The following is a 22,562-nucleotide window of genomic DNA, read 5'->3' on the forward strand; positions in this document are numbered from 1 at the left end:
TCTCCCATAGAAAGACTCAGGAGAATTTCTTCTTACATAAGAAGGGCAATGCATTTAGTGATACCTTGAGAGCAGAATATTGCAGTTCTGAGCCCTCCGACCATCTATTACTGAAAGCTCCTTGACTTTATGCCTGGAACTCAGTGTCTCATCAATCGAGTCTTCTTTCTACAAAAGGCATGGAAAGAATCCATTAATAAGTAGATGTGTACTGATAATTTAGAAGTTCTGGCACATGCTCAAACATCAAACAAGAAGCTTTACTAAGGCCATCGATTAAACTGTAACTGAAACACAATAACTATTTCATAAATTAGAAGGCTATCCAGAAGGAAAAAAAATAGGCTATTGGTTACAAGTGGACAAATATTTATCCGGCTACAAAGATTTAAGAATCCACAAACAAAAGAAAGTGAGGAGCACAGATAGTCCGTTCTTGGATATGTTGTGACATTTTGTTTAGAGTTGGTTGCTATCAGCTGGGATATTGCAAAGGAAATTTTTCATGACGCTTTAAATGGAAGGACCCTTGTTCAATGGCATAATACCTTCTCAAATGTAAAAGATCCCAAGTTTAGTCTCTAAGATTTCCATTTGACATGTGTAACAATCTGAGATGTGTAATAGCCTGGGTGTGATAGGCTTTAGCTTGCCAAGGCAGATGTTACTGGGATGGACAAAAAGTTATTCCAATTCCAGATAAAGCTTTTCACCTTCAACATTGAACAAAGAGGTGGAAAATTATCTGCCAAATCAGATTTTTGATCCATCCATTTTTCTAACATCCTTTCTGACGGGCAGAAACTCTCCAAAATTTTCAACTAGAATTTTTCCAAGTTTGATATCAAAGATCTTGAGCCTGAGACTCTCTGGATGCAAAGCAGATGCTCTGTGGATCTGTTCTTCAACAATTGTAACTTAAGAAAAGGTGGTAGGATCGTGATTCAGTTACATGAGAGGTAACATGGGTAAGTACAAATCCAAGAATGGACAAGCATAAATGGATTCATTGGAACAGCAGTCTTTTCCAATCTCTTGCCCTGTCAAACACAGCCAGACTGTCATTCAAGTCACTGATAACAGATGAAGTAAAATGTATCTGAGGATTCTGAAGAAAAGCTGGTTCAACATAACTAAACAATTGTTTGATTGCAGCCCCAGAAGAAATTTGAGATATTCATCCAAATCTTTTTGAAAATCTGAGATAACGCAACCCAAACTTCAAGTTGGTTCAGTCCACATATGTACATACATACATTCATATATATGTTTATACTTTCTTTGTAGCAACACAGAAGTTGTTTGTCTTCCAGGATTTTTCTTCTACAGTTTAACCCAGTGTTTTTCAAACCTAGCAACTTTAAGATGTATGGATTTCAATTCCCAGAATTCCCCAATCGGAACTGTGGGAGTTGAAGTCCACATAACTTAAAGTTGCAAAATTTGAAAAACACTGAGTTAACCTACTTGCATAGTTCTAGAATTTCCTAGAGATGTCTCTCCATGAACTAGCCACTGTAGACCCTGCTTAGCTCGAAAGGGTCAGACAGAAGGTGCCATCTGAGAAACACACACACACACACATGCACGCACCCATACATACACACACATATGCACACAGACAGAAATATGTATATACAAAGCACTCTTTGATAGAGCCAGGTACTTCAAGATAATTACCTTATATCCATTGGCTCTATACCCGGGATGGTGAACCTATGGCATGCGTGCCACAGATGGCAAGCCGAGCCATCAGGGCACACGAGGCATTGCCCTGTCAACTAGGAGCCTGGGGAGGGCAAAAAGAGCCCCCCGCCCCTCTGGAGGCTCTCTGGAAGGGCGGGGGATGCTGTTTTCACTCTCCCCAGGCTCCTATAAAGCCTCTGGAGCCTGAGGAGGGCGAAAAAAGCATGGAAAAATTGGGGGGGGGTGTCTCTCATGTGCACATGCGCACTGGGGGGGTTGTGCATTGCATTATGGGTGCAGCACGCCCACACACATCCCCCCTGCGCTCCCCCCCCTTATGGCACGTGAGCCAAAAAAGGTTTGCCATCGCTGTTCTATACCTTAATATTCACCAGGTCTTTCAAAATTAAAGAAATTAGCTCCATTTCCCACTGACCACCCGAACCCTTCCTGAATGAACTGTCTAATAAAGCACTGGTCAATCAGAAAAGCAAATAAACAGTTTGTAAAAAAAAAAAAGATGAGAGTAAGTAAAGAAAATGTCAAAGCCACCCAAGAACATTAGACTGATTCTAAACTGCCACAGTTTTGTAAGAGACATAAAACTTCAGTACTTTTATATCGCTGCTATAAATGATTTTATTTTTTTTCTATATACATAAGGCTACATTAGCCCTGTCCCTAAGTCTAAACCACTAAATGATTTGTGAAATAATTCTGAACGGTAAAATAAATCCTACTAAACTCAGACCTCTTAAGCTTTTTAAAAACAACACAAACGCATTTCATTATTCAGCTGATCCTATCAGCACAAACCACTTTGCTCTCCAGGTGAAGATTTGGGCAGAAGCAAACTTACCTGTCTTGAGTTATTGTTCACAAAGAAGTCCTATAGCCAGAGCAGAAGCATGGGGATAGGCAGGAAAAAAGTGTGCAGTTCAGTGGACACAGCAAAAAAAAAAAAAAAAAAAAGAACAACCACAAAACAAAAACAGAGAAAAGAGTCAAAGTACAGTTGGGAAGGATATATGTTGTGTAGTTTGCAAACAGGAAACTAAACAATCTCCGTAGCATTTCGGGTATATCAACTATGACCATTATAATGCATTCCAAGGAGCACATACAACAGAGGTTAGTTAGTGTAGGAATACAACAGAAGAGAGTCAGAGGCAAGCAACAGGCATTAGTTTAGGTGCGGTTTCATTCATCGGTCGTGCACATTTCAGTTGAAGGGGACATCAGGATGGCAACCACACTAATGAGGGATTCAGCAAGTGTTGTCTCCCATAGGCCAATTCACACAATGCTGTTTTGAAGCCAACATTTCAGAATCTTGAGTTTTGGCCCGATACAGGTTCTTAAGCTACACAAGAGGCTGCTGCCCTTTCTCTTCCCATATATGAATGCTTGTATATGAGCATCTCAGCAATAGCATTAACAGAGTGGAGAACAACAACAAAGGATTAGCAAGATTGCAGTTTGGCTACAAAAAGACTATCTGCTAGCTCAGTGCAATCTTGGATGGAAACAAGGGCTTTTGAAATGGGGGCATTGCAAGCCACCAAGAATGACGTTGGACAGTGAGATGGACGGCATACACATTTAATAGCTAAAATAAAACAAAATTAAACAATACCCCTCCCCTTGCCTGGAATGATCAATACTGGGAATTTCTACAATAGTGACTATGATAGGTTTCCTATGCATTACAAAAGTCACTGGAATGAAATCAGAACCATCAATTAACCAGGGCCTTTGACTATAGGAGGCTTAGGAGGACTAAAGCAGATAAAGATTGCAAAAGTTGCCGAGTGAGCACCGAATATTATTAACAAGCCCATTTCTCCAAACATGGTTGATAAAGAATGAATTGAATCTATGCACAATATTGTTGATAATGACAACTTTGCCAAATAACTCTTGTGGATGACACATTTCTAAAAGCAAAGTGTTGGATATCCAACAACTGAAAAGGGAACAGGATGCTTGAAAGCATTTTGAATAGCTAAATATTAATATTTTAATGATGTGTGCAAACGATATTTAATGTTCCTTTTCTCACTAGGCACCTGGAGAGATAGAGCAGATATGCTCTCTGGATAGAACCAGGGCTGGCAAACAATCAAATTTTATTGCCTTATTTTTTGCATTCTCCACACAATACTTTAATTTTAATTCTGGCAGACTGGATAATGTGACCCAACCTCTCTAGGCTGCATTATTGCCCTACCTGTATAATCTATCACTGCAGTTAGTAATATGGTGTCTCTGGATGAATATGTGCTTGGTAGGCCCTGAACACAATGTATAATTGAATCAGGAGATCCCATCGTTTGGTCCAGGCATCCATTACATGTAAGCATGTTTGTTGCTTTTGGTGAGCAGATGGTGATAGCTGGGGCACAATTGGATATATATTTGTGTCCCTGGGGAAATGAGAAGGGGTGGGTTTGTATATGTAGTTTATACATTTATCTAATTATATAGGGATGATGTACATCCATCCTGTTCAAAGAGGATCTTGACATCTAATTGGGGGGATGTCAAGACTTCATGTGAATTGGGTTGAACTGAGGGAGAGATGCGTATAGTCAGCCTCACTCTCTCTCTCCAGATTCCATCTTGCTCCAACAGCAGGACAAGAGTCAAGAAAGTTGGAGATGGGCTGGGCGCAGTGGCTGACCAGGGCGTCTTTCGTGTCTTGCTGTGCTCTTAGCGTACCACATCACTTGCAGAGACCGCCTTCATGACCGTTGTCCTATTCTAGTAGATTTCATCTGCTCAATCCTCCGGAATCTGTCTTCACATGCTCGGGATAGACAAGTCTCTAGCTCACCGCAGGTCAATGACCCAACGGCTACTCTCAACCTGGTTTGGCCAGTCTGTCGAAGCTGTTGCCCGGGGTGTGGCCGCTACGCATGCTACAGCTACTAGGAGCCACTGGTGAGAGCTGAGTGACCGGTGGGGACCAAAGATGGACGAGCTGCCTCAAAATGAGCTGCCCTACGCCATGCTTTTGCTTTTTAACAATCTGAAAAACAAAAAATCATCCTTTCTCCTACTTGATGAAATACATATTTTAGTCTTTTTGCCAAAGCTGTGTTAAATACACACCCTGGAACAATAAAGTGTGAATTTGACATGAACGCGCAGCGAGTACTATAGTATTCACCGGCTAAATTCACGCAGTGATAAGGCACAATGTAATGTGTCTGCATTTGATTTAGCATCTTGTATAAACCCAAATGTGTAGGTTACAAACTATGATTTATAGTTTAGTTGCTGTAGCAACCCAGCCAATTAAAGTTAATCATAAAATATAGAATAACAGACATGGAAGGGACTTTGGAGATTTACTAGTCCAAACCTCTGCTTGGCACACAGGTGGCACACAGAGCCCTCTCTGTGGGCACATGCGTTGTCGGCAGCTGCTCCTCTGGTTTCCTATGTGTGCATGTGTGCTGGCCAGTTGTTCTTTGTGTATGCTGGAGTGCTGGAAACCCAAAGACCAGCTGGCTGGTGGGTATGTTGGTCTTTGGGTTTCTGGTGGTCCGGCGGAAAAATTGAAGTGGACGTTTTCTTCATCCCTTTATGAAAAAACAGCTTTTCTTTATAAATCCAAGCATAATGCAGTGCTGTTATCACAGCTTTCTTTCCTTTTTAATGGAAGCTTTAACTAACACAAAATGCCTAAGCTGTTTTAAAGCTTTAAATGGGCTGATATGAAACCTATTTGCAGGGAAAACAAAACACAGAGTTCCTCACACCAAGATATGCACAATGCAATAAGGTTATAAAATACAAAGAAAAAGGACGCACATTCATAATGAGAATATTGCACGACATAATTGATATAGATTTTATTTTTCCCTGAACATTTGAAACTATGATCTATACTAGACTTTTTCAGCAAGGCACTTGGTTAACTGTTTGAATGACAACTTCCAGAATCTGCAGTAAACATGGCCTTATAATCCTAAAATTGTAAATGGTAGAGTTACTAATGCCCTGGAATGACTCCTAGTGACTTTACACATCAATTTCCTTGGCCATATTACAGAAATAATTCACCATCTTCTTTACCATCTTCTGGGAGTTTTTGTGTTTATTTCCTAATCTAGTCTACAACCTTGAATTTCCAGGTGGTTCACTATTAAAGTATTAGCCAATGCTTCTTCTCTTGAATATCAGCCAAGGAAGTATAGTTTCATTGAAATCCAAGGAAGAGTAGTTCAGACCATGTGGATACACACACTGCAAGGCCAAGCCCTTCTTACTGTAGATAGTATTGGGAATCAGTTAACCTCTGAGATTTTTCTTGGGACTTCTTTGGCAATTAAAAAGTGTACAAATATATCATGATTTCTTTTCTTTTGAGACTATGCTTCAACAGCATGTTGAAAAGCAAAATGAAAATAATGTGCAAAAGGGATGTTCTACTATGCAGATTTAATTAGATGTGATTGAAGAGAGTCCTTAATTATCACCATAATTGCACAAAACTACCATATACTACATATTTGATAAAATTTGCTGCAAAACATACTGAACTGTATGGTTTTTGCTGTTGTTTTGCAAATTATTGAACTAAAATCTATCAGTCCAAATAGAGCCATTTTCAGCAATGGTGTTTAATTCTTTCCTAAACAAATTATATAAATAAATATTGAAAATTGTTTTAATTGGATTAATTTCCTTTCCTCCACCTCTTGTGGAAAATGCACCAAATACCATGCTGCATACTATGTTTATATACTACATATGTGTAGAATTAAAGCAACCAAGTCAACAGCTGAAGGTTTTTTTTTTAATTTATGCACTTATTTTATTTTAAAGGAAGCCCAAGCTGTTCTTTCTTTCCCTCATGTAGTTTGGAGAAGTGTTAGTAGACAATTGGCAGCACCAAGACTACTTTTAATGTCTTTTTTCCCACTTTTGCAAATAAGCATGCAAAAATTTGCTTCCCCAAAGTAAAACAATCCTTTTCCAAAATTCATGCCAATCTTTCCTGCACAAATATTTACAGATGAAGAAAAAGTGTTTAGCATACCTGAGTCTAGCTCGGAAAATCAAAACCATCCCAATCCAAACTAATTAACATAGTGTGTTCAATCTGCTAGATGTTGCTCCAAAGGAGTCATACACTATTATTTAACATTAACATCATGCTTCAACAATTTTAGGGCTATTTGCAAAAGCTTGAAAAAAATCTGATTAAACAACAATATCAAAATAAATCTAGCAAGGTCTAGATGGAAATTAGGTTGCAGCCTTTGCTATTCAGCTGCCATCAAAACAACAATATAGAAATTCTGGCAACCCCCCAAACCTTGCAGAGCATGAGAACATAAGAATTGCCTATTGAATCAGGCCAAAACAATTTAGTCTACCATTATGCATTTAGGAAAGACACTACACTGATTCCAAGAACAGAAGTTAATCCAGACCTCCAAAATTAGATTTTTAAAAACTCTGTTAATCATTGATAATCATCAAGTATGATTTTGGTTTAACAGTGAAAAACCTAGTGGCACACATCAATTCTAGGGAAAATGGAGAAAGGAAAATTCCATTTCAACAACAGCTATCTATTTTCATAATATTGTTTCACAGAAAAAACAGAAACTAAAGTGGGTTACAGTGGTACCTTGGTACCCATCAGTGGGTATTCTGGAACATGAAACAAATACTAATATCAACCCTGAAGCTGACCTGACTGAGGCCATTTTGAGGCTTCAGTGTTGCCACAGTGGAGCTGAGGGATAGGGAGGGGGGGATAGAAATAGCTGGGGTTTTCAGCCAAAACAAAATACTTTCTCCTGGGAACCAAGGACATTCTCACAGGTGGTTGGAGAGAGGAGGAATGAAATTACCAGGCAACCAGGTGATACCTTGATTGGACCATGTGACTGATTGTTTGGAGAAGGGAGAAAACTTTTACTTTTAATTAGGTGGAAACCGCGGGAACATTCAGAGTTGGTTATCACCAGCCTGTCTCAATATGATACACCCAATAAAACTGAATTTACCTGCCTCGGAATTCTGTTTTCTATGGGTGTATTACTTGGAACCCTGATAACTAAAACCAACGAGTACCAAGAAAACCATGTGATTTACCATGTGACCCATTTCAGCCAGAAGAAATAGCGAGTGACAAGGCAGCTGATACCAGCAAGTTCTTCTTTGCACTTCAACTACCGGAAGAAAGAGGCATGCTGGGAGAAGATTTTTGCTTCGAAACATGTCAAAATACCAAATTTGACAAAAGCAGTTGAATGCTGAGGTATGACTGTAATGAAAATCCTGCTCCTTTCAATAGTGTGTGCCTCAGCTATTCCTCATGGAATGGATTGGACCTCTTCTGACAAATGACTCTGAATATCTTCTGCAAGTGAAGTTGGCTCATCTGCTTCTGAGGTTTTTTACCATTGTTAAGAAATAATATAGTTTGCTTTGGTAGAATACCTAGTCTTGTTGATGGAATAAAAAAGCCAAATATTTCTCTAGCTCCAAGATTCTATTTACATTGTTATGCCAAAGCAAACATCAAACATTTTAACTAAAGGCAAGAGAGAAAAAAGTTTGTCTTCTTATTGGACAGTCGTTCACGTATCCATTTGTTACAGAAATCGTTGCCTTACAAGTATTTCAGTTTAAATTACTGGGGAATCTAAGGTTTCAAATCAAGCTAACATATTAGCTTTCAAATCAGTAACTGCAATGCTGACTAAATTCATTGGAGATTTCATAAAATCACTACTGTTCTTTGCCTGTGAAGAGCTGCTTCAGAAACAGGAACATGCCTATGTAGAAAGTTATCAGTTGTCTGATCGTATATTTCCAGGTTTCTTGAATGGAAGTGAGCCCAATTCCTGGAAATACTTATTTGCCTTATTATACTTCCTACTTATTATTACTTATTATTTATTAATACTTATTAGCTTATTAGGAGCCATTGGTGGTACAGTGTTTAGAATGCAGTACTGCAGGCTAACTCATTGCTCACTAGAGGAGTTCGATTCTAAATGGCTCAAGGTTGACTCAGTCTTCCCATCCTTCCAATCCAAGGTCAGTAAAATGAGGACCCAGACTGTTGGGGGCAATATGGTGATTCTGTAAAACCACTTAGAGAGGGCTGTAAATCACTATGAAGCGGTATACAAGCCTACATACTACAACTATTGCTAGTAAGGATGAGCTTCCTAAATCTTCCTATTGCAGGTAGTCCTTGATTTACAATCATTCCTTTAGCGACCATTCAATGTTACAACAGCAAGTGACTTACATCCAATCTTCATGCTTTTGACCATAGCAGCACCCCCACAGTCAAACTACCAAAATTTAGACTCTTGCATTTATGACAGTTATAACATCCTGGAGTCATGCAATCTTCATTTTTGACCTTTGGCCTCTGACAAGCAAAGTCAGTAGGGGAAATCAGGTTCATTTAATGACTGTGATTAGCAACTGCCATGATTTACTTAGCAACCATGACAAAAAAGGTTGTAAAATTGGGTGCAATTTACTGAACTGCCTTGCTAAAGTAGAGTTTAGCCTTAGATAGCTTTTGACGATTGACCTTGCTCTTAAACAGACATCATCACTCCTTGAATTAATAACAGGAAGAGATAAAATCTATAGTTTCTAAAGGTTTATGAGTCAATGCTCTGCTTCCCTGGTACTTGAATTTTCAACCTTCAGGAGACCAAGAAATTATTTCAGGAGTCTAGAAAAGACTAATTACCTTTAACATTGTGTGTATATATATCCTCAACAGATCTTGCTTTACTCTATTGCCTTTTGTTAAAACTAATTTTTGCTTTCCTTACTTGTTTGATTCTAGGGGAAAAAATCTCTTCAGTTCATCAGGCCAATAAATAAAAAGAGTCAATTTACACAAACATGTGCTTTGAGGAAACAACCAAGCAGCATAGTAATGTTGAAGGCATTACTAGATCTGCATTTCATGAGGCAAACATGGACTGAAATAATACTTGAAACAAGTCCTGTCAAATCAGCCAGATGAGGTCCAATTCACATTATACAGGTAGTCCTCAACTTACAACTGGTTATTTAAAGATGGTTCAAAATTACTCCAGCCTTGGAAAGAATTACTTACAACTTCTCCTCAAAGTTACAATTGTCACACCACCCTTGCTGTCACCTGATCACATTTTGGGCACTTGGCAACTTGCTTGCATTTATGATTGGTTATAGCATCCCATGGTCACTTGATTGTGATTTGCAACAGGTTTTATCACTTTCTGGCAAAAACCACCCATTGGATAAGCTGGATGTGGACTTATGTTTACATAATTTGTTTAATGACCATCATAAAAATCAAGTCGGGTTATATGCTGACTTAACTTATGCTTGCAACAATTTATAACGAAAATTCTGGTTCAATTGGAGTTGTAAATTAAGGACTACCTATATAGGAAATAAATCCTGGGGATAGGCCCCCATAAACACACTGCACAAGCCCTGATCGATTACAGACTCTTGATGCCATGCCCTTTTGTGCTTATCAGATTACCTTATTGATATATAAGCCTACATGCTATGTAAAGCAGGCGTGAGCCCTGAATGTCCTTTTAAGGAGAATGTTAATAATTTTCTGGACTGCAAGAAGTAGCCTCCTATAGTAACATGAATCATGCTTAACTCTGACTACGTGAAAGTAAAAGGAAAAAATTGTTGACTGCCTAAAACAACATTCAAAACATTAAATATATATTTAAAGTTGCGGTTTCTATGTCTGAATATATGAAGAGATTTGGAAACCTGCCAAGTTCATGAAAGAAAATAAAATGTGGAAGGCAAGGAAGAGGATTGGATTAGAAAAGCAAAACTGGGACATTGGATGAAGCCGGGTGGTTGGAATCTGTCATACTTTCATTAAAATGTAATTTGCTCAGCCACCACGTTGAAAAATTCAAACTACAAAAAAGAACTATCACCTTTTTTTTGAAGGACAATATCGTTATTCCTCTCTTCTATTTCATATATATTATCAACATGGTTTTAAAGTCACTAAATCAGAAGTGGCTGAAAAACAGTGATTTCTTAATTGGAAAAATAAAATTATCCCTGAAGAACAAAAACTTCTAATAATGGGGGAAAAAATTCACGTGCACATCAGTGTTAGTTTTTAGCCATTCCCAGAAATTTTGTCAACATTACTCAAGCATGCTTGAATATTAAGGTTAGGGCCAACTGTCACATACAATTGGCAACACCTACATCATCAGATTATGAACCACCAATGAAAACCACCAACGTAGAAACATGCTGAGATGCATTCAATCATGTTACTTATAAAAAAAGCATTAATAAAAAAAATGCATTCCAATTACTGTCTAATAGACAGGGTGTTGGGTTACCTGTAGATCTTGGAAACACACACATTACCTGTTGCCTTTGGTAAGCGGAGAATGTTCTTTCAAGGTCTTCAAGGTCTAGCACCTTAAATACCTTGGCATCATCAATGCTAGTCCACACAGTACCTTCCAACTTGTTCTAGGATGGTAGGAAGAAGATGGAAGAATCATCACTGTGACTTTTTCAACATACGGCACTACGTTTCACTACATTCAAATGAAACCATATGCTATAAATAGGGCCCATACACAAATTTCTTGTACTTATTAAAAATAAATGTGAAATCACTTTGAAGTACATGCCAGGCAAATGAAATCATTCTAAATTGTAGAAAAATGCAGCACTTCCAGGATAATTAAGGACACAAAAGCAGCTTAGTTGGATCAGTTGAAGAAGGACCCCTTCATCTAGCATTAAGTTTTGAATAGGAAAAGTCACTGGAACAATGTATACGATATAAAGGCAATTAAAGTGGATGATAGGGCGTGCTATGGTCCATGGGGCTGCAAAGGATCAGTCATGACTTAGCAACCAAACAACAATGACAAAATAAAGGCCATGCTTTTTCATGTTTACTCCAAGTATAGTCAGATGGGAATTGATAATGACAATTAATAATTGATAATGGAAATCCAAGGTCAAGATAATAGAAGTCCAGCTCCAACCATTTTTTTCACTTGCACTTTAATTTTTTTTTTAAAACATGGGAATCAATTTTGGTGTGAGGGAACAGCAATAACTATAACTTAAAGTGTTTGTATGTGGAGATTCTCAATCATCCAGGTCATGGTTGTCCCAAAGGTGCTTTTCCAAAAGGCAACTGGACTTTCTTGGTTTTTTTTTCCCCCTTGAAAAAGTTTTCGTTCTCATCCAAGAAAAAGCTCTTAAGAAAAACACTAAGAAAGGAAGTCCAGTTACCTTTTTGGAAAAACACCTTTGAGATATTAAAAGTAGTAACATCAGTGTTTATTTCTTCTGATTTTTTTTGTCCTGCCCTACTCATATTTAAATCTCCCCCCCCACCCCATGGTCATATTCTATGTTGCAGTGTGGGCCATTTGAAGGTGAGTGGGGTTCCTGGCCTGAAGACTGTGTATCCCTGCTCTACAAGTAATTCTATTCATCGATCCTTAGGAGCAGAGGGAAACAGATTCCTTACCTCAGGCAATTTGGACCAGTTGAAGGATTTGAGGGCATGTGTGGGTTGAGGGATGTTTTTCCTCTTGAGTGCTGATCCCAAAGGAGCTCCTGGAGCTGGAGTCAGGCCTCCAATTGGTGGGGGCCCTGGAGGAGGAGGTGGACCCCCAGGAGGAGGGGGTGGAGGAGGAGGTGGCAGGAATGCCCCAGGAGGAGGGGGTGGAGGAGGAACTGGCAGGAGAGATCCTAGAGACCCTGTAGGTAATGGCCCCCCGGGGGCACCAGGTGGCAGAGGGGGTCCTCCAGGGACTGGAGCACATATTGCTCTCTGAAATAGAAAGGTTAAAACATTAATTACTCTAGGAATTGCAGGCAAACTCAAAGATTAAGCCAAGTGAGATGGCATTTAGGATACCCATGATGATAATATTGTTTACGCGATATAATGCAGCTATCTATACAATTGCAAACAAATAATAATATGGAAATATTACAGTCTCTACAATCTGTACTTGGCTTGCAGTACATTTCAGCAACAGGAAAAGTAAAAGGAAAGCAAAAAGGGATGTTCCAAGTCAGGGTTTGTGTTCCATGAACTCCTGGGGCTCTGCAAGAACCTGATGGGTTCCACGAAAAAATTAAAACAGGGGAGGGGATTTTATTTGAATACTAGCCAGGGGTGTCATAACAATTTTTCCAACATCCAGCAGAAAAGACAGGGCATGCCAATGGTTTGCAAAAGCTCTGCCTCTTGATTTAAAGGTTCTGGGAATTTTTGTAAAAAAAAACTAATGGATTCTGAGGCCTGACAATGTTTGAAGCCCCCGTTTTGGCCAATCAGAAAGGAGCTGTCTCTCTTGACCCTCCTCCTGTCATGGCCTTCTCTTTTTTTTGCAGAAAATGCTCTATAAGGTGTGCAGTGAGAAGGCTGTTTGGAGATTAAGTGGAGGGAAAATAAATAAGTAAGTAAAAATATTGCAGAGGATGTTATTCTGTATTAACGGTTCACATTTCCAGAGGGCTGCTGAATCTCCTTAACTGGTTCATGCATTTCATTTATGAAGCAGGTCTGGGATTCATAATGTGGAAAGACGAGATCAGATTTGAGAGACCGTGCTGAGAAGAAGCTTAGCTGGTAGGCCTTCCTCTCTGCCAAAAAAGAGATTATTCCTGCAGGAATTTAGCTCTCGACAGTAAAACTGTTTGCCTACTCTGGTTACAAAAACTCTTATGCACCATGGGAAAACCTGTCTCTCTGAGTGGATGAAGAACTCTTGGCTTTTACCCCTAAAATATATGGCAGTTTCATTAATCTTTCCAGTAATCCTCTTTCTAATTTGCCCAAGTCTTTTGACTGACAGCATTACTTCTAACAGACACATAGTTACAGAGGTAGGATTGAAAAATGATAGCAACTGGTTCTCTGCCCAGTTGCTGGGTGGCCATGGCCATGGTGGGCATGGCCTACTCAGACTCCTGCACCATGACTGGAGTGGGGGGGGTGTTTTTGCCCTCCCCAGGCTCTGGAGACTTTCCTCGAGCCTTCCTCTGGAGGCAAAAATGACTTCCTCTGGGCTCTGGAGGCCCTCCTGAGAGCGGAAACAGGTTCGTTTTCGGACTTATGGTACGTCCGGTAGGCCCGTTTCCCCCCCTTCCAGAGTCTCCACATGGGCCCTACACTTACCTGGCATGATGAACAGGCCATGTGGAGACTCCTGGGAGGGGCAGGGTGGGGTGGGCGGGATCAGCCGGTCCTTGCAACAACCAGTTCGGTGAACCGGATGCAAAATTAACATCCGGTTTGCCCGAACGGATGTGAACCAGCTGAATCCCACCCCTGAGTTGCAATGTAAACAAATGGAATATTTCCCTCCAATTGCAAAAGAGAGTCTGGGGCTTGACCTCACCCTACTAAGCTCATGGATCTGTGCCGTGAGGTCTGCCACTTGCTGTTTCACTTGTTTATGCTCCGAGAGTTCTTTTTCAAGCTTTTCCTTCATCTTGTTCAAGGTCTGCATCATCTCCTCCTTCTCTTGGGTCTTGGCATCACACTCTCGCTCTTTCTTTTCCAACTTCTGCTGTAGCTCATGGTGTTCTTTTAAAAAGGGAGAGAAAGATTTAAACATTTACAATTAATGCTTTTGAACGTTTGCTTGGCATGCCATGAACAAGAAAACGGACGATGTTCCCCCTACATTGCGAATCATGGCAACTGAAGGAATAATAAACCAAAAGTAAACAACCATACTGAAATATGTCCCTGTCCCCATCACCTAAGTTCAATAAAACTTATTTAGTAAATTATCCAAATTTGGATAGGGAGAGCATTAACAAACCAACTATACAAAGCAGAATAGTCCCCTTAAGATGCTTCCAGTGGATTTATTTTTATTAAAAACTTGGAGAAAGGCTGAAAATAATTCCATTGGATGGCAATTGCTCATGCTTAATCCAGACTTTTCATATTAAAAAAAATCAAGTAGCAAGGGACTGGAAAATCCTCTGGGAGGAAGAGATAAAAATTCAAGAGAACCATACTGTTCTAGGTAATAACATAGTCTGATCCAATATTCTTTGTTCTCAAAAGATTCTGAAAAAAGTACTTATTGTCCATTTCCTTTCTATCCCATTAAACACATAGATAGCTGAAAACACTGCATATCTTTAGCCTGGACAAAGAGGGCTGCCGAAAGATAAGAGGATAATTGTCTTATTTATTTAGTTATATATCTACCACTTCAGTCATACAAGGCCGTCAGGTAAAAAAAAAAACTTGACAGAATGGTTCAAGGACATATAGTAGGATAATAATCAATGGATTTAACTTACAAATAAATGAATTTAAATTAGGTTTCAAGTAAATTTTACATGTATATTAGGAAAAACTGTCCTAATACCAAAAGTTATTCAGCAGTGGAATGGGTTGCCTCAGGAGGTAGCTGTTCAATTACAAATAAAAATTAAGTGAAGCAAATCAGCAATAATTAGATTTATGTCTAATTACCAATTAGTCCAAACTGACCAAATGTATGTTATTTTTATAATTATAAAAATGGATGCAAATTACGTAAGTTGATGTATATAACATTAATTTATGTAAATCAGCCAGACCCCTTTGGCTGCACTGCACTTGTTCACTATTTTGAAGGGCTATTTTGTTCACTGCTTCTAAAATCTAAGATAGTCCTGATAATTTGAACCTTCACTCTATTTCCTTTCTTCTATTAGACATGCAGATTTTACTGTCCTCCGCGGAAAAGAACCGTTCATAGGAAAACACCAACACAAGTCTATAGTGAAATACTATACTATTGTTCCTAAAATGTAGTCCTCTTTATTAAAAAAAACAAACCAGATTGATCACTTCCATTTCCACTCCTACTCACATAAAATATGTTTCTTTGAAAGAAAATGTAAGTTGATAATTATATAACAAATTATCTGTTTAAAATTTATAAATTAATAAAGTCTGGAAAATCCTCTATCCTCCCCCTTTTTTACTGCAAGTTTAGATTTTGTACCATTTTCTTATAGTGCTTAAAGTTCAAATTAATCAGCTAACCTCTGTATCCTCGGCCCACACTTCTAAACTGATTTCAGGCTATCACCTTTTCACTTCTATGATGTCACTTCCCTTTACAACCATGGCATTCCAGACATTGCTTTAACCTGAGTGAACTCATATTGCTGTCATCAATTGCCACTGAAACTACAAAAACTCCAGTAAAATTTTCTTACTATAATACAATAGCAGAGTTGGAAGGGACCTTGGAGGTCTTCTAGTCCAACCCCCTGCCTAGGCAGGAAACCCTATACCATTTCAGAACATCTTCTTAAAGACTTCCTGTGTTGGGGGATTCACAACTTCCACTGGTTCTGTCAGGAAATTTCTCCTCAGTTCTAAGTTGCTTCTCTCCTTAATTAATTTCCACCCATTGCTTCTTGTTCTACCCTCAGGTGCCTTGGAGAATAGTTCCCTCTTCTTTGTGGCAACCCCTGAGATATTGGAACACTGCTATCATGTCTCCCCTAGTCCTTCTTTTCATGAGATTAAACATACCCAGTTCCTGCAACCGTTCCTCATATGTTTTAGCCTCCAGTCCCCTAATCATCTTTGTTGCTCTTCTCTGCACTCTTTCTAGAGTCTCCACATCTTTTTTACATCGTGGCAACCAAAACTGAATGCAGTATTCCAAGTGTGGCCTTCTGAGTCCTAGCAAGCTAAAGTCCTCTTAAAGTGGGGCTCTCTATTATCATTTACCTTTTCTCATTTTTTCTGCTTGTTCTTTCCATTGTTTCACTTCATTTTCATTCACCAACCTAGGGGGAAAAAGAAATTAATTTCTAATAAATATAAGTAACACATGATTAGCAAGTCCAAGACACCAAGATGAATTCTATGGAAAACCTAGAAAATTGCATCTGTTCTGATTCAATTAGTATTTAAATTTATTCAGTTTTCTTACCACGAAACAGTTTACAGTGGCAAGTCATTACATATTGCTACTTTGAATAACATTAATGAATGCTTATAAAATATTGAGTTTTTTCAAAGAGGTTCCTTTACATACAATTTATGAGGCAGAATATTCTCTAGCCTTTGCTCAGAGTACCACAATGCTATGGAATATATATCAAAATATTTGTTTTGGGGTGAGGTTATTGGCAATATCGATAACTTGGTAAAACAGAAATCCTTTTTTGCATTCCAGATAATAAGAAGTTCTGTCACTATTTCCAAATTGAGCAGATTTGGAAGGACTAATTCAAAAATCAAAACAAACAAGCAGCCCACTCATATGAAAGAGAGAAGACATGCAAGATTTTTTTTTAAAAAACCCATTTACTGTAGAAATAAAGGAAGGCCCTTACATTCGGACAACATTTTTGATATTAAAGTTCTCCAGGGGTGTTGAGTCAGGGTCCTGCCCTTTATCATTTTGAATAACTATTTGTTGTATAATACGATCCAGCAGTAACCAGTACTGGACAGTGTTGCCGTTTCTCTTATCTAAAAGGGAGACAAAAACTGTGAATGAATGTGAAGAGTGGGAAAAGGAAGCATATGTCAATTTAAACAATCTCCATTCGCAGATGCTTTTTACAGGAAATTGTGCTTTAGTGGTGAAATAGTTGCTATAAGTTGCGGTGGAGGAGTGTCAGTGAACAACTGCTTTTCCAAACCTAGATCATTATATATCAGAACCACATGTAAGAGATGCTCTTTCTTCCTAATAAACAGGTTATTTTATGTAATGCATACCAAAACAGGAGTAAATGAAATAGTCACTTTGCTTCTGTAACAGTTGCTTCTGTAACACTGAATTGATATCATCCCCTACCCCAGAGTGACCAAACACTCTGTTGACAGAAATAGCCAGGTGCAAATGATGTGATTTCTGTTATAAATAAAGAAGCCTCCGAAATTAATGGTTGAAGAAAAATTTGGGAAGTGTGACATGCTCTTCTATGATGACTGTATACCCAGGAACATGAATATCTTATTTTAAATGTCTTGAATACTGTGTCCCAGTATCAAAGTGTATTTATAAAACTATGTGCAGTATTTTTGAGAGAAAATAATATATTATGCAATCTAACTCATAACTTGCAAGTCCCGCTCCACCAAGAAATGGATGAATAATGCACCTGTGAAATTATGAATAAAAGCATGCAAAAGTGAATTAAAAACATTCACCCCTTTGTAACCTATGAGTCATTTCTTAATTTATATCAATATAAATACTGGAGAGTGTTCAGGATATTGCATAAATAAAGGATATAATTTGTATAATGTCACTTTTGTATGCTTTTACAAGAGGCAAATTTGATTGTAAGCATTGCAAAACAGTGTTGACGAATATGATGGAAATCATATACATTTGTTGTTCTGAAATTGGAAAATGCCCTGATAATCTTTTATAAAACAAAGTATACACTGTAGCTACTCTTGCATTTTTTGAATATAATGGCAAATTATTATTGTTAGTAAAGAAACTGGAACAACTGTAAACAAATATATTTCCCACATATTAATAGTGCAGTTCAAAATTATTCAAATAATTCCTGAAAGAAAGAGAAGAACAAAGCTCAATGCTAGAAGATAGCAGTGCATTCCAAGAGATTAATGTACTCAGATATGCCCGGCAAAAATAGAATTATACAGCCATTTTCAAAGGGAAGAAATCGTTGTGGGAAAGCAGAAAGTTGACAGTTGCAACAGATACTTCTCCGTATTTGATATGCAGCAAATCTTTGAAAGTTATATCAAATCAACTATGTGAAACATGTTAGGGTGCAGCCATTAAGCAAGTGCTTTTGACAGAAGGTCAAAATCTTATCCTTCAGAATGCATTTCCAGAGTGGGGAAATGCTTATGTACATCTGTGTAGTTGAGTAACCAACAAATGTAGGGTAAATCATGCAATAAGCATTTCTAAGCTGGATGATATGACTTTCTTGAAGGCAGTGTTTTGTCAGGACATTTATGAGCACAGCTGAGTAGATGTAATGGACACTTTGAAGATGCATGGCACAAAGAGGAAAGTATCCATGTAGATACTATATTAGCGTACAACATTTAATCAGCAATTGCATGAACTTTTTTTTTTAAAAAAAGAAGTATGATGGCTATGTATGGGAGTCCTGCACTAAGTAGAGAAATGGACTAATTTAAGTGACCTCTTCCAATTTCATAGGATTTTATGGCGATGCAAGCTAATCATGAAGAACTGGATGTTACAGAAAATTTTTCACACAGCAGATTCCTTTGCACTTACAGATCTTTTCCTCCATTTTTAACCTTTTGGTGGTATTTTCTTTTTTTAAACTATGTAAATACAATCTGTCCTTCTCAAGTCTTCTCCAGCAATATAATGAAGATTGGAAAGTTCTATTTGGTTTGAACTAAAGTTACCCTTAAAGATTTAATTCCTAGTTTACATCAGCAATTGCCCCCATGCCAATCAATCTATCACTCTTTAACATGTTCTCTCTCTCTTTCAATCTATTTATCTCTTTCTCTCTCTCCATTTCTCTATCCATCCATCCACCCATATGTATTTCAAAATTACTAAGACGCATAGACTGCAAATCTCATTGCTTCTGAACAATAATACAATTATTATTTCTATAATAATATACTATAATAATTTAACAGGACATGTTAAAGTTATAGCATTTCTAACCATTCAGAGGAAGCCTGCATTTCGAACCACATACTTCAATGCCAAAATATCTACTATGAATATCAATACAATCCTAAAGTTACTTTTTGTACTCACAAGGCATTTGGAGGCAATGGTGAAGTATAGACATAAAATGCGGGTAGGCTTCTGAATGAGTCAATCTCTTTCTTGTGAGCTCAAACATCTGGGTTGCACTTTTTGTATCTATATGAACCTTTGGTTATTTGATGGGACAAAACAATTGAAGTTAAGATTAGTATTTTTATACACAATCATTCCTCCAGAGAAAGTTGTTATCTCTAATTTCTTTTTTGCTTCCAATCAACTTTGAGTCAAGTTGGACTTTCTTACACATAGTGAATGTGTAGTAAGAAACGTAAAAGTGAATGAATAAAATTGGCAAAACGTCAATTTATAAAGAGGAACCTGACAATCCTTAAGATTTTGCACATATCTAAGACCTCCGAGGTCAGTCTGATCCAAAAAGTAATTATCTCTGATGTACAGAAGCAGAACATATTGTAACACCTTAAAGCATTTCAATTTTTTTGAAAATCTTGCTGCTTATTGAAAAATAGCCCACAGCTATGAAAAAGAAAGGATCAGGGTGAATCATCTATATGAAAGTTGGGCAAAGATGGAATAGGGGAGGAAGAAAAGCAATCTCCTGAAAGTTATAATTAAATTGTAACTTAATCATTTTGGGCAAGTGTTCAAGGATAACTGTAAAATGGCTGAGATATGATTCAGTTCTTAACAACGATCCTTTCTTGGCCAGAATATTTTTCTTACTCATTCCAAATGTAGCAAAATAGTAGTACATACATACCAGTTCAAATCTTTTGGCAAACTCCAACTCATCTTCATTTCGGAGCATTTCAAAAAAGTCTAAATGCCTGGAGGGAAGAGAGGAGGCAATGCCTTACTGAAGCAATTTTGCTAATAGGTTTGGCAAGAATATCCCACTACATTTAGAAGCGGCAGGGCACTTAATAACCTTTCATTCAGAAGAGTTCATACAGTTAGTCCTTGGCCTACAATTATAATGGAACCCAGAATTACGGTCGTGAGTTCTGCCAGTTGTTAAGCAAGTCACCATGTGACCATGCTCAGTTTTACAACCTTTTTAATGGCAGTCATTAAGTGAATGTGGTGGTTGTCAAACGCTGCGGTTGGTAAGTAAATCCATTGTTTGCAATGAGTCTACTGTTGCTGGAAACTAGAAATAAATGGTTTCTAGCAACAACAACAACAACAACAACACTATAAATCATTGGGCAGCGTCCATCAGTACTTTGAATCCAGGTCATAAATAGTTGACTAACTGCAGCTGTAATGCAAATGTATTCTTCCTCAACATTAGAGGGACCCATTCTTTCTCAAGTTTAAAAACAGGAAAGTAAGAAGAACAAGACACCTTCAGAAGTCCATCTATTTAGCTTATTCTCCACAATACAATAATCATACTTTGTTTATCATCCTAGTTCTAAAGGATCTGTACAGGCACTCCTCAACTTTACAACAGTTTGTTTAGTTGACAGTTGTATGCCACTGAAAAAAGTGACTTACAACCATTTTTTAAGACTTATTACCACTGTAATATCCCCATGGTCATGTGATTCAAATTCAAATGCTTGGCAACTGGTTCATATTTATGACCGCTGCAGTATCCCAAGGTCATGGGATCATTTTTTGCAACCTTCTGATGAGCAAAGTCTATGGGGAAGCCAGATCCAGTTAACAACTTTGTCACTAACTGAACCACTGCGGTGATTCACTTAAGAACTGTGGCAAGAAAGGTAGTAAAATGGGACAAAATTCACTTATTGAACTTCTCACTTAGCAACAGAAATTTGAGGCTCAATTGTGGTCATAACTCAAGGAATATCTGTACTCATGTTTCAGAGAGACTCTGGAAAATTTAGTATAAACTCCCTATAAGAATATTTTCTACGGAAAAGGAAAGTATTGTCAAAGATTATACAATATTAGATAAACTTCTGATAGAGACAGAAGACAGGTTGGCCAAATTGCTGTATAGATTTTTACTGGAATATAAACTTGAGGAAGAACATGTTAAAGAAACTATGATCGCCTGGGTGAAAAAAATTGGTTATAATGTGGATTTGGCTAAATGGGAAAAACTTTGGATACTTAATCGGAAACTAACAATGGTCATGGCCTATAAAGAAAATCTGTATAAGATGTTCTACAGATGGCTCTCCAAAATGTTTAAAAATTTGGCCCCAAATTGTTGGAAGTGCAAAAAAAAACCCAACTAGGCACTTTTTATCATATGTGGTGGACATGCAATGAGGCAAAAACATACTGGAAAATGATACAATCATGGTTGGAACAAATGGTGGGAGATCAAATTTTGTTCAAACCAGACATTTTTCTCCTAGGCATAATACTGGAGGGATATAAGAAAGATGCGCTTTATCTAATTATACATGTACTAGCTGTGGCGCGTATAACTTATGTGCAGCATTAGGAAAAAGAAAATACACCACCAGAGTTAGATATACTTAGAAAAAATTTGGCCCATGTGGAAGCAGATAGACTCACCCTTGAATTAAAAAATAAAGGGGAATCGGAATATTTTGAAGTCTGGAACAGATTCTATTATTGGTATAAGACAAGGTGACAAGACTGGAACAAACTGTAAATAATGTGATTGGATAGAAGGATAGATAATGTATTAAGTAGGCTAATAGTTACTGGATGAGATTATTTGTATATAATGTGATTGTATGGTCACTTCGACTTTGCACTGTTTTAAATGTAAAAACTATATATATATATATATATATATATATATATATATATATATATATATATATATATATATATATATATATATATATATATATATATATATATATATATATATATATATATATATATATATATATATATATATATATATATGGAAAAAAGAATATTTTCTATGGGTGCCAAGCATAGTGGCTGGCTCTATGGTTGGGATTTATATCAAGGGTGGATAAACTGTTGGGTGTTCTGGGATTGCACTATAAAGATGGGCAATGATGCAAGCTGTTGGAGCCACCTACGACTGGCAAGAACTTAATTTTTTTTCCTCTTAGCTTTTGAGTAAGAGTGTTTAGAATTTATTTTGGTTGTTTAAAAAATGTGACACCTATTTTGCAC

The 22,562-nt window shown here is 37.6% G+C and overlaps 1 protein-coding gene across 2 annotated transcripts in view; it reads right to left on the reverse strand.

The window, feature by feature from the left end:
• The window catches only part of DAAM1 (dishevelled associated activator of morphogenesis 1), a 158,997-nt gene that overhangs the window by 26,286 nt on the left and 110,149 nt on the right, over window positions 1–22,562 (reverse strand). Inside the window, exons 9-17 of one of the 2 annotated variants that reach the window (XM_087727798.1) lie at window positions 20,221–20,287; window positions 19,488–19,605; window positions 17,077–17,215; window positions 16,466–16,524; window positions 14,112–14,299; window positions 12,227–12,532; window positions 11,098–11,205; window positions 2,546–2,575; window positions 65–168 (exon numbers count right to left, since the gene is read on the reverse strand). In XM_087727798.1, the coding sequence (XP_087583924.1) occupies window positions 65–168; window positions 2,546–2,575; window positions 11,098–11,205; window positions 12,227–12,532; window positions 14,112–14,299; window positions 16,466–16,524; window positions 17,077–17,215; window positions 19,488–19,605; window positions 20,221–20,287 (1,119 nt within the window). The remainder of the gene's footprint in view (window positions 1–64; window positions 169–2,545; window positions 2,576–11,097; window positions 11,206–12,226; window positions 12,533–14,111; window positions 14,300–16,465; window positions 16,525–17,076; window positions 17,216–19,487; window positions 19,606–20,220; window positions 20,288–22,562) is intronic. The other variant, XM_087727805.1, reaches the window with a different exon arrangement.

The sequence above is a fragment of the Thamnophis sirtalis genome, unplaced genomic scaffold (assembly GCF_051295495.1).
Source record: "Thamnophis sirtalis isolate CommonGarterSnake01/CBP01778 unplaced genomic scaffold, rThaSir2_p1.2 scaffold_1, whole genome shotgun sequence".
NCBI classification, from domain to species: Eukaryota; Metazoa; Chordata; class Lepidosauria; order Squamata; family Natricidae; genus Thamnophis; species Thamnophis sirtalis.